Raw genomic sequence first — 16,380 nt, forward strand, 5'->3', positions numbered from 1 at the left:
AAAGTTATTGAAATTCAATATTCTTTTACGTTAGAGTTCATTTCACTACTAACAAGTACTACACACAACAACCACACATTATTCGAAAAAACAAACACAAAATATTAACCTATTACCTACTACTACATAACACACTAAAAGCACTAAATAATGATCTTAACAAATAAAAACGATAACATATTACATTATCCAAAAAATCATGGTCTTAACAATAATAAAAACAATATTCCGCCCAAGCGCGGACACCCCCTAGTTATTAATATATAACCCAAAAACAGATATAAAAACTATAAAAATACTCCCGATTAATCCCTGTATAATCTCTTATTAATTAATTCGGCACTAGGCCCTACTCAACTGCATGCGTTACGCCTAGAGAGTTCTCGAACATTTGGTTATTCAACATCTCTTATACTAAATTAGCATGTGTGTTTTCATTATTCATCACAGTCTGATATGTTCATAAGTATATTTAAACTATAAAATATGTCTTTTATAATTTAAGAATTAAAAAGTAGAATTAAAATTTTGAAAAAACGATTTTGTTGCACCTTTATGTTTCGGATTACATGAAATTTTGTCGAAAGTCTGTAATTCTCTCATATCTAAAAAGCCAAGGTTATATCATATAATCTGGCTTTGCGCGGGTAATATATCCAAATAATAGATGATAAATTTGGGAAATTTGAATCATTACCACCATAGATTCGATTCTGCTTGGCCATCCTGGACGCCTTAAATGATAAAAAACGCGGATCCTGCAGATCTCGTAGTGATTAGTCCTTGGGCCTAGAAAACCTTTTCGATCACACTATGGTTATAAAAAAAAAAAAATTGAATCATTACAGAAAAATAAAACAATTTAAAGTAATGGACCTTATCGAAATTTCGGATTTAAAATTAATTTCCAATATCACAAACTACTACTTTCCAATCCCACAAACTAATACATCATGTGTTAATCATAAAAATATTAAGAACTTTGTATGCAAACTATGTATTAACCTAGTCAAACGATATATTAAATATTTTCAAAATTTATCACCGGCTCGAACAAGATATGGGAACGTATATAAACTTTTTAACAAGCAAAAAAATCATGCATTTATGGCATTAAATATATTTTTATATTACAGTCTATAATACAACAGTCCCTTAGCACCGGTTCTTAACCCAAACATGAGAGTCAGCGATCTTATAAACCAGGATACAAAGGAATGGGATGTTGGCTTACTGCAAAATTATGTGAACCCTGAAGACATACCTCTCATAAGGAGTATATAAGCTCGGCTCATCGCTGCGACACATTCTCTTGGAGATACACGAAGAGTGGTATCTACACGGTTAAATCAGGATATTGGGTAGGTAGCAATTTGATGAAACCTGAGGAAGATAAGGAGATACTAGAACCCACTATAACAAAGCTCCAGGCCTTTACTTGGAAGATAAAAACTCCACAAAAATTCGACATTTTATATGGCAATTGATAACATGTCATGTGGCAGTAACGAAAAACTTGACAAGGCGAAACATGAGATGCGACAATTACTACCCAAAATGTGGAGAACCAGAAGAATCTGTCACTCATGAAATTTTTGATTGTCCACCAGCCCTACAAGTTTGGGCCTTGTCATCGACGCCAACAAGTACATCTATCTTTCCAGTATCAAGTATTTATGATAATATGGATTATCTCTTCTGGAGAAAGGATAACATTGTTCAGCCAGATTCAGATAAAGATTCTTATCCCTGGATAATCTGGTATATTTGGAAAGCCAAAAATGATAAACTTTTTAGGGGAATTGATCGAGATCCTTTAGAGCTAGTTCGATACGTAGAGAGTGAATGCCAAGCATGGTTCAATGCAAATGAAATGTTGCCATCACCTCAACAAGAACATAGTAGTGATCAACCTCAAGTCTTAAGCTTGGGTAGTGTATGTATTATTGATGGCTCTTGGACATCTACATCATAGTTCAGCGGGTGTGGATGGGCTTGGATGAACAGCTTGGGGGATGTTCAACTTATGGGAACACGAAACTATATCTGACGGGAATCTCCTCTGCATTCAGAACTAGAAGCACTAAGATGGGTGATGGAGAGCATGCTGCAATACTCGACATGCAAGAGCTTTGGAATGGACTGCAAGGATTTGATCGCCATGATTAAGGAGCCACGAGCTTGACCAAGTTTTGCGACATAATTGGAGAGGATAGAGATTCTTCAGATATATTTCCCGGACTTCAAGATTACTCATATCCTATGAGAGAAAAAATCGGATTTCTGATTCTTTAGATAAGACAAAAAGATCGTTCCATAGAGAACTTCATTTTATTAGTTGTTCTATTCTGATTTTGTTACCCACCAGCCTTTCGTTATAAAAAAAATAGAATAGGGTATATACATTAACCTACCCAAGGAAAGGAAATTATGAATATTGCCAAATATTTATAACTTATATACACGTTCGAAATACAATACACATTTGAATACAGTACAAACAATTTGACTTTAGACTAAACCATTTTGATTTGTTTAGGGTTTAGATTATGTAGTTAATGGGTTAAAAATTAACCCATTCAAAATTATAGAAGAAAACATTAGATACACGTAGATAAAGTAATTGAAATTATAAATGATAAATTTAAAACACGTAGAAGAACAATTATATAGTTCTATATAAATGTTTTCTGGAAGAAAGGTTATTGTTTGTAACATGTACAATGATATGAATGAGTATTTTCCAAATGATTACCAAGCACAACTTGATTGTTCTTATTATAAAATTTCAATAAGTTATATAACTTATAAGTAATAAGTATGTAATGTAAAAGTAAATAAATAGTTATAATTATATATTGCTTAAAAAGGTCAATAGAGTTAGCATAAAACTATATTTAGTCATGCATATTATTTTTGTCCAAGTGTTACCACAAATGCTTATTCATACTTTACAAAATAATTACGAACTCGATTCTTCTTATTATAAACTTCTCAACGTGTATGATTAATACATTTTGTAAGGGAATATTGACCGGTTGAAAATGTATTACGATTAATATGGAAAATATATTATGTTTCCTAAGGGAATTTTGACGATGAATTTGATGTGATTTATTTTAATTAATTTTGTGAAAAACACGTCAGTTTTTTTTTTTGAGAATAATTATGAAGCTAAAAATCATATAATTATGGTATTAAATATATTTTTATATTATATTTTACGATACAATCGATCTGTTATTATGAAGAAGTGTTTATTTTTTCCTGGTTGCGCCATGTGGGATGCCACGTCAAAATTCAACCTGCTGGTAACACGTGGATCTATTAAAAAATACAATCGAAGAGTTTAGTTAGTCGATAAGTGTATGGGTCTCTTAAACGTTTTACACCATGTTTAAAGGTGGCCCAGAAAATTCTATATCAACAACGTCCAAATTTGTCTAATTAATCTACCGACTCTTTCCTGCTATATATTTATATGTGAAGACATCCTTAACATCAAAGATTCTCTTTTGGTTTCTTCAATCATCTGCGACAGATTCTCAACTTGAGGATAGTGGTTTCAGCGTTTTAAAGCAAAAACAATAGTTCTTCGGCGGAGTAATTTCAGGTTTTAGTTTTCCCAGATTTCAGTCTAATTACCTCAACGGAAACCTGTTCTTGATATATTATGAATCTTCAATCGTGTTTTTAATGTTTCTGGTTTTATATATCCTTACGTCACTGTATTCTAAGAAGACCTGGGAGCGTAAACAAATTTTTCATATTGATTCTTCTCATGCCAGATTAAATATATGACGACCTTTTGCATTCTCCAGCACCAATCAAGAATTATTTCTCAATAATGAACTAAAACTTTATTTCGTTGCAAGTTTAACAATCAGTAAATAACTACACACAAGAGATGAGGGAAATAAAAGGCAGTGGATCTCAAGGATCTATGATGTTAAGAACGGTCAATTGCTAAGGAGGCTTTATTAAGCTCATATCATATGTAGTGTATAATTTTTCGTCACCATGATTGTGGTATTTAAAAATATTCAACTATTTCCACAAGTCAACCATCATCGATTTTCTGGAATATGCAGTGCCATTTCCGGACTTGCATAGCTTAAGCAACCACAATGCTCAGGCAAGCCATGTGTTATCTGGTTGTCATTTGGTCTCCTAATTATACAATAATTCCAAGCTATTTTCTTATGTTATCTGCACATAATTTTTCCTTATTTATTCATGTATTGATTAGTACACTCTCTAATGTGGAAGCTAAAAAGGGATTTGAGCTTTGGTAAGCAGGACAATTGATGCTCACCTCTATTTCTACAAATAGGCACGGCACATCTTTCTTAAAAAAGCAATTTTAAGAAGCACACCCAACACAAAAACTTCCGTTAAATGGAGCCAATGATTTTGGGTTTACAAGGAACTCCTTCTTTTTCAGCGAACTCATATACTGCATCAAATGGAGCCTTCTATCTGATGATACGAACTCTTTTGTATCATGAGTTTCTGTCTATGTATTTGGTCCTTTCTTAACTGAGCGATAGCATAATAAATGTGTTTGATTGAAGTCTTATTGCAGGAGTTTGCCGAAGAACACCAAAAGGATGTGAAAATCATAAGATGGTGTCACGTAACGGAAGGATCCAACAATACCAAAAGAAAATTGATTGAGTATGAACACAAGTGGTTCTCCAACCGGCATGAAAATACCTTTTGTACTGAGACTTAAATTGCATGTTAATTTTGAACTCAAATGGTTTTCCAAATAAAGTTAAAAATTTCGTGTTAATTTAACCTCTAAGTTAATACTTACAGTACTAAAAACATTCCAAAAAAGTTCAAAATTGCCTACCTATCATACCACCACTAAAATACTCACTATTAACTTTGTCGGGCTACATACGAAAAACCAAAAAGAATTGTCATATTAACCCAAACAACATTTAAAAGACAAAATATAAGGATCAGTTCACGAACTCAAACTTCCTGCTTTAAAAGGGCCAAACACTAAAATTGAGATATATAACATAAATTATTTTCGGGGGAAAGACGACTCTCTTGGGGGGGGGGGGGGGTGAAGAATGGTGAAGGAGCGCGCAAGAGGCTGAAGATCTCGGTTCCCCACTTCAATAACTCGGAACTCCAAAACTTTGATTGGAAGAGGCATGAACTCGGCGGAGCAAAACATCAAGTATCTAGTGGTGAGGCTTCCCAAGATTTGGAACATGAGGATAGGGTCGTGGGCACTGACCTGGGCCTAGGAAGGTTTCAGTTTGATTTTGATGCTGAGGAAGACATTGAAGCGGTGCTGAACATGCAGCCTTTCCACTTCGATTACTGGATGATTTCATTGGTGCGCTGGCAGCCAAAGAAGACTAATAACTATCCTTCGGAGATCACTTTCTGGATCAAGGTTTTGGGAGTTCCGTTGGAGTTTTGGGAAGCACCTACTTTCCGCAGCATTGGTGGTGCATTGGGGGAAACAAAAGATGTTGATCTGGATTACGGCCGGGTTCAAGTGGTGGTAGATGGATTCAAGGCTCTGACGTTCGCGACGACAGTTGATTTCACGGGAGGTGAATATTATGAAGGAGAAGAGGCTCCTGTTTCTCTGCGGTATGAAAAATGTTTGGTTATTGTGAGACGTGTCTCAGCCTCTGCCAAAATGAAGAGAACTGCCCACTGAAAAAATCCTGAAAAGGCAAAGGAGACTGGGTTGAAATGGAAGGAGGGGTCGAGGACAGAGCTCGAAGCTACAAAGGCGTGGTTATTAATGGAAATGGGGGGGCAACAAGATAGAGGAAGAGAGAACCGAGAGTACCATGGAAAAGGCAAAGGTAAAATGCAGGAGGAACATGATTCAAAATGGGTCAGGATTGGGGAGAAGGAGCCTAAAAAACATCACAACCGCAACGGTTATCGCAGAGAGGAAGAGGGTTCTCGTCATTGGAACTCCAGGAGGGAGCCCACTCGGACATACCATCAGGAGGATCGTTCCCGAGCACATGGCGGCTCGAGGAGTGATAGAGTGGCACGCAGTGATGCTCACAGTGACGCAAGGGAGGAAGGAGAAATCAATGGTCTTGAGAAGGCAAGCCAGAAGGAAGGGACGGAACAAGACCAGGCTCCTCCTTCTCATGCTTTCCTTGCGGAGTTAAAGGAGACTCAAGCGCCAATCTCTCAAACTTCAGGTGCGTTGAGTGTGGAACAAGGAACATTGGCGATACAAATGGGTCTAGAGGTTGGAAAACTTTGGTAAATGATTCTGGTTTGGACTTAGAGGACAGTACTAGGATTGAGAATGAGAAGATAGAGGAGATACAAACTCCTTATGATGGAGAAACAGAGGGAGACGCCAATATGCAGGAGGCTGCGACCGAGGAGCTCGATGGGGAGAAGGATGTGGAGGAGGAGGATGATGGTAAAGAAAAGGCTACTGGAGAGACAGAAAAGAGACAGGGTGGTCGTCGAAGGCTCCTCAAACCGGCACTGGCCACAGGAGCTTCAAACAAGTTGAAGATGGCTAAGATGGTGATCAACAAGCGCATGGCAGCAAAGACAGGATCGCGTCAGGGGGATCATTCCAAGCAGGTGGAGGAGAAGGGCACATCAAACCCAAACACTGATCCTGCAAAACAATGAAGCTTTTATGAATCAAGCAATCTCTATGATGCTTAGTGGGTGGTTTATGGCTCTCCCTTTTTATTTTTTTAACGTTTTCATAAGCTCTTTGAGCATTTTTATTTGGTGATTTCATGGTTTGAAGTTGGCCTGTGTATGGTCTTTGTTTCTCTGGTATTTGAAATGGTCTAATTATTTGACCTTTCGATGGAATAAAATGATAGTTTTAGATTGGTGGCGTTGTTATGGGTTGTTGGTTATTGGTGCAGGAATCTGGGATTAGGAACTTACACCTCACTTATATAATAGATTGTCTAGATATTATTTGAGGATGGTTTTATCTCAAAGAATGATATTATGTATTTTTGTCTTGTGAGGTTGAGTTATGTCTATGGCAATCAAAGGAAAGATGTAGCTCTATATTTATCACAGGTAGAAACACTGTGTTTGGTCTCATCATACCAAACACAGAGAAGGAACGGTGAGGCAAAGAATGATCAACATGTGCATGGGGGTGTAACTTGGCTTTGCTTCAAAGATTTGGCAAGATGGTATATGGTACTGGTATCGGTTTTGGAGCTGGTACTGTGGCGGATCCTACCAAACCAAGTGCGTTTAGGTTCTGGCTGTTACATTGGGATTCAGAAAATATTTCTTGGCTTATGTTATTTACTTTTAGTAAATTATATTAACCAAGCGGAGGACTGGTGCGAAAATAAGGTGAGAACAAGGGTGTCAATTAGGCCATTTGCCTTTTACGAGGTTTTTTAAAACTTATGCGGAGATCCCGGTATTGGCATGGCGTGTGGACTGGAAAAGAAATACATTGCATCTTGAGTCGGGTATTTTTTGGTTTTTTGGAATCTATTTATCTGGGGGCACAACTTGATTTCGGTATTAACAAATTTCAATCCGGAGGTTTTAACAAGATACTTATGTATGGTATTAGACTATGATTGCTATGATGGTATTCTAGTGGTAACACGGGCATTCCTTGGGCATTTCTGGGGGCTTTGGAGCTTATTATTATTGGAACATACTTTCAATTTGGCTTGGCTCCTTAAATGGACGATCATGACGGTTTTGATTGGCGACTGGTGCATAGTTGAAAAGTGGCCCAATAATTATTATCAGGCAACTGATATAGATTGGTGGGTGTTTGTTTTATATGGGATTGACGAATACATGGATGCAGTTAGGCTATGGTGGCAGTGGGGACTTGATGTTAAAATATTTTCGGGTATCATTAAACCTGCATCTTCTGGTTCGATGGAGCAATACAAATATTTTTATATGAAAATACTAAGCTGGAATTGTAGAGGACTAGGAAGTCATTGGACCATAAGTTATCTCCGGGAAATATGGCACAAACATAAACCAGAATTTTTTATTTTTATCTGAAACGAAACAGGACTTCAATTTCGTCCAAAGGTTTCAATCTCATTTTGGATATGATAGTTTGGTTACTGTGGATCCAAATGGGAGGAGCGGTGGTTTAGCTCTTTTTATAACAAGGAATATCAAGTTAAAATTCTATATTCTAGCAACAGAATGATAGATGTCGAGGCGGTGGCCAAAGGAAAACAAGTTTTCCTTACCTTTGTCTATGGGGAACCGGTACAAGAGCTAAGAGAACAGGTTTGGGAGAGATTAACTAGATTTGGATTATCACGATCGGAACCTTGGTTTATTATTGGAGATCTAGATGAAATCACTGGAAATCATGAAAAGGATGGGGGTTCCCTACGATGTACAACTTCCTTCATTCCTTTTAACAACATGATAAGGAATAGTGGTCTTTTGGAATTTCCGGCTCGAGGTAATACACTGTCTTGGCAAGGAAGAAGGGGCAAAGGAAAAGGAGCAGTGATGGTCAGATGTCGATTGGATCGGGCTTTGGCAAATGAGGAATGGCATACACTTTTCCCATGTTCTTACACAGAATATTTGAAGATGGTGGGTTCTGATCATCGTCCTGTGGTTGCTTTTTTGGAGGATAATCTATCAAGGAAAAAAAGGGGACAGTTCAGGTTTGATAAGAGATGGACTGGACAAGAGGGTCTTATGGAATCAATTGTGGCAGGCTGGACGGAACCTCAGGGAGGACAAACAGTTGATTTTGTTACAAAAATTAATAATTGTCGTCATGAAATATCTTCATGGCGAAAAGATAATCAGCCATATGGGAAGGACACAATTAAAGATCTTCAACAGGCCCTAGAAGAAGTTCAAATGGATAATAGCAGATCACAAGAAGAGATTCTTGAGGTTTCCAGGAAGTTACAAGAGGCATATAAAGATAAGGAGGAATATTGGCATCAGAAAAGCCGGAATATGTGGTACTCGTCTGGAGATCTTAATACTAAGTTTTACCATGCTTTGACAAAGCAGCGTAGGGTTCGTAATAAAATAGTGGGACTCCATGATGAATTGGGTAATTGGATAACCGAAGAGAACAAAGTTGAGAAGGTGGCAGTCGATTATTTTGAAAGTTTGTTTAGATCCACAGACACAATAGATTTTGATAGTTTCTTGGAAGAGATAGTTCCATCTATTTCCCACCAAATGAATCAAATTTTATTGAGAATGGCAACAGAGGAAGAGGTCCGACTCGCTTTATTAATGATGCATCCGGAGAAAGCGCCAGGCCCGGATGGGATGACAGATTTTTTTTTTCAACATTCATGGCATGTTATCAAGAAGGATGTGGTTGAGATGGTGAATAATTTTCTCCTTACAGGAAATATGGATCCACGTTTAAATATTACTAATATCTGTATGATTCCGAAAATAGAGAGACCCACATGGATGACAGATCTAAGGCCGATAAGTCTATGTAATGTTGGGTACAAGATTATCTCGAAAGTTTTGTGTCAAAGATTGAAAATTTGCCTGCCACAGCTAATTTCAGAGACACAGTCGGCTTTCGTGGCGGGCAGGTTAATCTCAGATAATATTCTTATAGCGCAGGAAATGTTTCATGGTCTGAGGACCAATAAGTCTTGTCAAAATAATTTTATGGCAATCAAAACGGATATGAGTAAGGCGTATGATAGGATAGAGTGGAGTTTTATTGAGGCTCTTCTTCATAAAATGGAATTTGATCCTCGTTGGATTAACTTAATGCTGGAGTGTATTTCTTCGGTTCAATATAGGAACCTTCTCAATGGTCAGCCACGTGGTCTTATCATCCCACAGCGGGGCTTACGGCAAGGGGATCCTTTGTCTCTGTATTTATTTATTATGTGCACTGAGGCATTAATTGCGAATATTAAGAAGGCGGAGAGGGTGAAACAATTATCTGGTCTAAAGGTAGCAAGAGCTTGTCCAGCAATCTCTCATTGGCTATTTGCAGATGATAGTCTTTTCTTTTGTAAGGCAAATAAGGAGGAGTGTCAAACCATTCTCAGGATTTTGAAGGAATATGAGGCTGTCTCAGGGCAACAAATTAATTTCCAGAAATCTTCAATTCAATTTGGACATAAGATTGAAGAAGCTAGTCGTCAAGAGTTGAGAGATATTTTGGGAATTCAGAATATAGGAGGCATGAGATCTTATTTAGGTTTACCAGAAAGTCTTGGAGGATCTAAGGTACAAGTGTTTGGTTTTGTACAAGAACGCTTGAATAATAGGGTTAATGGATGGACTTTTAGATTTTTTACTAAAGGAGGAAAAGAAGTGATTATTAAATCGGTGGTTACGGCCCTGCCAAATCATGTTATGTCTGTTTATCGGTTACCAAAGGCTACAATAAAAAAGTTAACGAGTGCAATAGCTCAGTTTTGGTGGAGTCTAGGAGGAAGTACAAAAGACATGCATTGGAAATCATGAGATAAATTATGTGTGCTTAAAGATAATGGTGGACTAGGCTTTAAGGATCTTATTGATTTTAACACAGCAATGCTTGGTAAGCAATTGTGGAGGCTGATTGAGAAGCCAAATACTCTTTTTTCAAGAGTCTTCAAAGGACGATACTACAGGAATGCTTCACCCCTGGAACCGATCCGCTCATACTCCCCGTCATATGGCTGGAGGAGTATTATTTCTGCTAGATCTCTGGTTTGTAAAGGACTAATTAAAAGGATGGGAACAAGTTCATCTATATCAGTATGGAATGATCCTTGGATCCCAGCCACTCGCTCGAGACCAGCAAACAAAAACCTTCAAAACAGTTACCCGGATCTCATAGTGGATTCCCTCATTAATCAGGAATCCCGAACATGGAATTTACAGGCAATCATGGCTTTGGTGGATCCTCATGATGTAAAAATTATTGGAAGTATTCCATTAAGTCGTAATCAGATGGAGGATAGAAATGGATGGCATTTTACCAACAATGGAAAATATTCAGTTCAATCAGGTTATCAAGTGGAAAGGGTCTATCCTGATAAGGAAAAACCACCAGTTTTTTTATGACCCCACGGTGGATACATTAAAAGCTTTCTGCTGGAAAGTGCGGTGCCCTCCAAAAATAAAACATTTCTTATGGCAACTCCTTTCAGGATGCATAGCGGTAATGAAAAATCTAAAATCAAGAGGGATACAAGGGGATATATGTTGTGCCCGATGCGGAGATCCGGAGGAATCAATAAATCATGTGTTTTTTGAATGTCCTCCAGCACGTCAAGTATGGGCTTTATCTAAGATACCATCGCATCCCAATATTTTTCCTATCAGTTCTTTTTTTGCTAATATGGATCATCTTTTTTGGAGAGTTAATCCAAAGATGGATGACCGCCAATTTACATGGATATTATGGTATATATGGAAATGCCGGAATAACAAAGTTTATAGCAATCTGGATATTGATCCGAAGGAAACACTCAAATTAGCAGAATTGGAGTCATCACTCTGGGCTGAGGCACAGGTAGTAAATGATCCAAGGAGGGGGCTTCAGGTACGTACCACTTCTACATTAGCAACGTCAGGACGATGGTGCTTCATAGATGGATTATGGAAAGATAAAGACTTATTTTCAGGGCAAGGCTGGTATAGCACTTTACCGGGTTTCGATGGTTTAATAGGGGTAAGGAATGTAAGGGCATGTCTCTCACCCCTTCATTCGGAGGTGGAGGCTTTAATTTGGGCAATGGAATGTATGAAGAATTTAAGACAGTTTCAGGTGACGTTTGCAACGGATTGTTCTCAATTGGTAAAGATGGTTTCGGAACCAGAAGAATGGCCAGCATTTGAAAGTTATCTGGAAGACATTAAGCTTTTAAAAAGAAGTTTCCTAAACTCAGACATCGTTCATGTACCACGGACGGAGAACCTACGGGCGGATAGCCTAGCACGTAGTGCTAGAAAACAACCGTCTTTCGTCGTTCACATGGATGCGGAGTTACCAAATTGGTTTACAGAGTCAATATAAGTCTGTAAATGTTTTGTTTGCTGTCAAAAAAAAATATAGATATAATAAATCACTGACATTTAATAAGGTCAATGGTAATAATTATTTTCTAAAATCACTGTTTTTTAAATTACATTAAATTAGTTTTAAGGATAAAATAGATATATTTTTATAAGTATTGTGAACACAAATGTAAGTTATTGTATTTAACTAAATGTGATTTTTTTTTAAAATACTTTAATAAAAAAAATCAACTGAAAATGATATAATAACTCAATCATGGTAATATCATAGAAGCAAAAAGTCAAGACAAAAATTATTTACAAATTAACTAACCAATAACTTAAATTAATAAAATAGTATATCTCATACGCACCTTTTGAAAATGTGAACCTTTTTTTTTTGTCAGCAACATAAGAAGACTCATGTAGCTTATGCGAACCACATCGGTAACTCCGCATCCATATGAACGACAAACGACAGTTGTTTCCTTGCACTGCGTGCGAGACTGTCCGCCCTTGAGTTCTGCGTCCGTGGTATATGAATAATCTCTGAACTGTTGAAACTTCTCGTCAAAAATGTTATGTCTTCCAAATAACTTGCAAAAGATGGCCACTCCTCTGGTTCCAAAACCATCTTTACCAACTGAGAACAATCCCTTGCAAATGTAACCGAGAACTGTTTAAGATTCCTCATGCATTCCATTCCCCATATGAAAGCCTCTATCTCCAAATGTAGTGGCGACTGACTCGCTCTTGTATTCCTTGCTCCCATTAATCCATCAAAACATTCCAAGGTACTATGCCATCCTTGCCCTGAATATATATCCTGATTTTTTCAAGATCCGTCCGTAAATCGCCATCTACCTGGTATAGTCGATACTACCGATGGTACGTGTAATTGAGTATGATTTATTCCCTGTATAGGAGAGTTTTGTGCTTCAGCCCAGAGTAATGATTATGTTTTTGCCAATTTGAGAGTATCACTCGGATCCATATCCAAATTGCTAAAAACTTTATTGTTTCGTCCTTTCCATATATACCATAGAATCAATGCAAAATGATGATCTTCTATTTCCGGGGAGACCCACCAAAATAAATGATCCATATTTAAACAGCGATTGAGTGAGAAAGATATCCGGATTCGTTGGGATTCGTAAAAGTGCCCAGGCCTGGATAACCGGTGGACATTCAAAGAAAACGTGATTTATGGACTCCTCAGGAGCTCCACATCGATCGCAAATTGTATCCCCTTGCATTCCTCTTGACCTCAATTTTTTTTTAACAGCTATGCATCCTGCCAGCAGTTGCCATAAAAAATGTTTCATCTTAGGTGGACAGCGTACTTTCCAGCAGAAAGCCTTCAGCGGGGTGACCGAAGGACCATACACTGGTGATATTCTTTCTCTATCCGGATACACTCGATCCACATGATATCCAGATTTAACTGTGTATCTCCCATTGTTTGTAAAATGCCATCCATCTCGATATCTGTATGAAATCGACTTAAAGGAATACTTTCAATAATTTTCACGTCTTGCGGGTTCACCAGAGTCCGAATAACCTGTAAATTCCATGTTCTCGATGTTCCATCGATGAGAGAATTCACTGTTAGTTCCGGGTAAAGATTGTGTTGATTTTTATTTACTGGTCTCGGGCGAGTGGATGGAAGCCAATGATCATTCCATACTGAGATAGATGATCCTGATCCCACCCTTTTGATTAGTCTTTTGCTAACCAGAGATCTAGCAGAGACAATACTGCGCCAGCCATAAGATGACGAGTATGATCTAATGGGTTCCAGGGGGTGATGCATTCCTGAAATACCTCCCTTTGAATACACGAGAAAATAATGTATTCGGTTTATATATTAATCTCCAAAATTGTTTCCCAAGCATAGCTGTATTAAAATATGTGAGATCTTTCAATCCCAAACCTCCGTCATCCTAAGAACTACATAGTTTATCCCACGATTTCTAATGCATACCTCTCTTATTACCCTCTGGACTCCACCAAAATTGTGCCACAACACTAGTTAACTTCTTCATTACCGTTTTTGGAATTCGAAAACATGACATTATATGGTTTGGCAAAGCTGTTACCACAGATTTTATAATCACTTATTTCCCCTCTTTGGTGAAAAACTTGAAAGTCCATCCATTTACTCTGTTATTTAGACGATCCTGAACGAATCCAAAAACTTGCACCTTTGATCCTCTCAGATTCTCCGGAATGCCTAAATATGACCTCATTCCTCCTAAATTTGTTTGCCTAAAATATCCCCTAGTTCATGTCTTGTGGAATCTTCAATCTTGTGTCCAAATTGAATCAATGATTTCTTGAAATTTATTTGCTGTCCCGAAACCCTTTATATTCCTTTAGAATCCTGAGAATTGTCTGACATTCCTCCCTTTGTGCTTTGCAGAAAAAAAGACTATCGTCTGCAAAGAGTAAATGAGAAATTGGGGGACAAGTCCTGGCAACCTTTATACCCGTCAGTTGTTTATTTCTCTCCGCCTTTTTAATATTCGCTATCAGTGCTTCCGTACACATGATAAACAAATAAGGAGATAAAAGATTCCCCTATCGTAGTCCCCTCTTTGATATTATGTGTCCCTTTGGTTGACCATTTAATAAAACCCTATACTGAACCGAGGAAATATACTCCATCATTAATTGGATCCAATGATTATCGAACCCCATCTTGGTCAATAGTTCTTGGATGAAAATCCATTCAACTCTGTCATAAGCTTTGCTCATGTTCGTTTTTATTGCCATAAATTTATCCTGGCACGATTTATTAGTCCTCAATCCATGGAACATCTCCTGAGCTATGAGTATGTTATCCGATATCAATCTTCCAGGCACAAAAGTCGATTGCGTCTCTGAGATAAGTGATGGAAGACAAGCCTTTACTTTTGACATAATACCTTAGATATAATCTTGTATCCTACATTACATAAACTAATAGGTCTGAGTTCAGTCATCCTTGTGGGACTCTCCTTTTTAGGAATCAAACAAATATTTGTAATGTTTAACTTTGGATCCAGTTTTCCCGATGTCAAAAAAATGTTGACCATTTCCAGTAGATCTTTTTTTTATTATGTGCCAGGAGTATTGGAGGAAGAGAGCCGTCATTCCATCCGGCCCAAGAGCTTTTTATGGGTGCATCATGAATAAAGCCAGTCGAACTTCCTCCTCGGTTGCTAACCGAAGCAGCCGTTGATTCATCTGTGGAGTAATAGAATGTGGAATCTCATCTAAAAAACCATCAAAGTCTGTAGGAATCGTTGTCTGAAACAAATCATTAAAATAATCCACTGCCACCTTTTCTACCCCATGTTCCTCAATTATCCAGTTTCCATCAGAGTCATAGAGGCCCACAATTCGATTACGGGCACAACGTTGTTTTGTTAGGGCATGGTAGAACTTAGTGTTAAGATCCCCTGAAGTATGCCACATATTACGACTCTTCTGTTGCCAGATATCTTCGTCATCCTTTTATGCTTCTTGTAACTTCCTTGAAACCTCAAGAATGTCTTCTTTAGTTCTATTATTATCTGTTTGTACCTCTTCGAGTGCGTTTTGAAGCTCCCCGATCCTCTCTTTTCCATATGGTGGATTATTCTTTCGCCATGTAAATATCTCATGACGACAGTTTGTAATTTTTGAAACGAAATCCGTCGGATTCTCCTCTGACAATTCACCCCAACCTCTCTCAATCGATTCCAATAAACCATCTTGTCCAATCCATCGTTTGTCAAAACTAAATTGTCCCCTCCGTCTTGATACTTTGTTATCAAGATGAGCCACCACTGGTCGATGGTCGGACGTCACCATTCCTGAATATTCTGTGTAAGAACATGGGAAAAGCGAATGTCAATCTTCATTTGCTAATGCTTGGTCCAAACGACACCGAACCATTATTTTATTTCTTTTTCCTTGCTTTCTTCTTCCTTACCAGGACATCTGATTTCCCCGGGCCGGAAATTCTAGTAATCATGTGTTCCTGATCATATATTGAAAGATAGAAAGGATCATGCACTTCATAAAACACCACCTTCTTTTTCATGATTGTCAGTTATCTCATTCAAATCTCCAATTATAAACCATGGTTCTGATCTTGCCAGAAAAAATCTAGTCAATCGCTCCCACACGTTGTCCCTCAATTTTTGAACCGGTTTTCCATAGACAAAAGTCATGAAAACTCTTTTCCCAAGAGCAACTGCTTCCAAATCAATCATTCGGTTGCTCGTATATAAAATGTTAACCTGATACTCATTATTATAATATAGGACTAAACCTCCACTCGCACCAACCGGATCCACCGTAACAAGATTGTCATAACCGAAATAAGTCTGGAAACCTTGAACAAAATCAAAATCTTGTTTTGTTTCTGATAAA

General features: G+C 37.7%; 1 protein-coding gene across 1 annotated transcript; it reads left to right on the forward strand.

The window, feature by feature from the left end:
* Positions 1 to 5,320: 5,320 nt before the first annotated feature.
* On the forward strand, positions 5,321 to 5,692 carry LOC125592661. The gene has a single exon (XM_048767993.1). It carries the CDS (start codon positions 5,321 to 5,323, stop codon positions 5,690 to 5,692), a length of 372 nt encoding a protein of 123 aa, XP_048623950.1.
* Positions 5,693 to 16,380: the final 10,688 nt, after the last annotated feature.

Source organism: Brassica napus, chromosome C9 (genome assembly GCF_020379485.1).
Source record: "Brassica napus cultivar Da-Ae chromosome C9, Da-Ae, whole genome shotgun sequence".
Lineage (NCBI taxonomy): Eukaryota > Viridiplantae > Streptophyta > Magnoliopsida > Brassicales > Brassicaceae > Brassica > Brassica napus.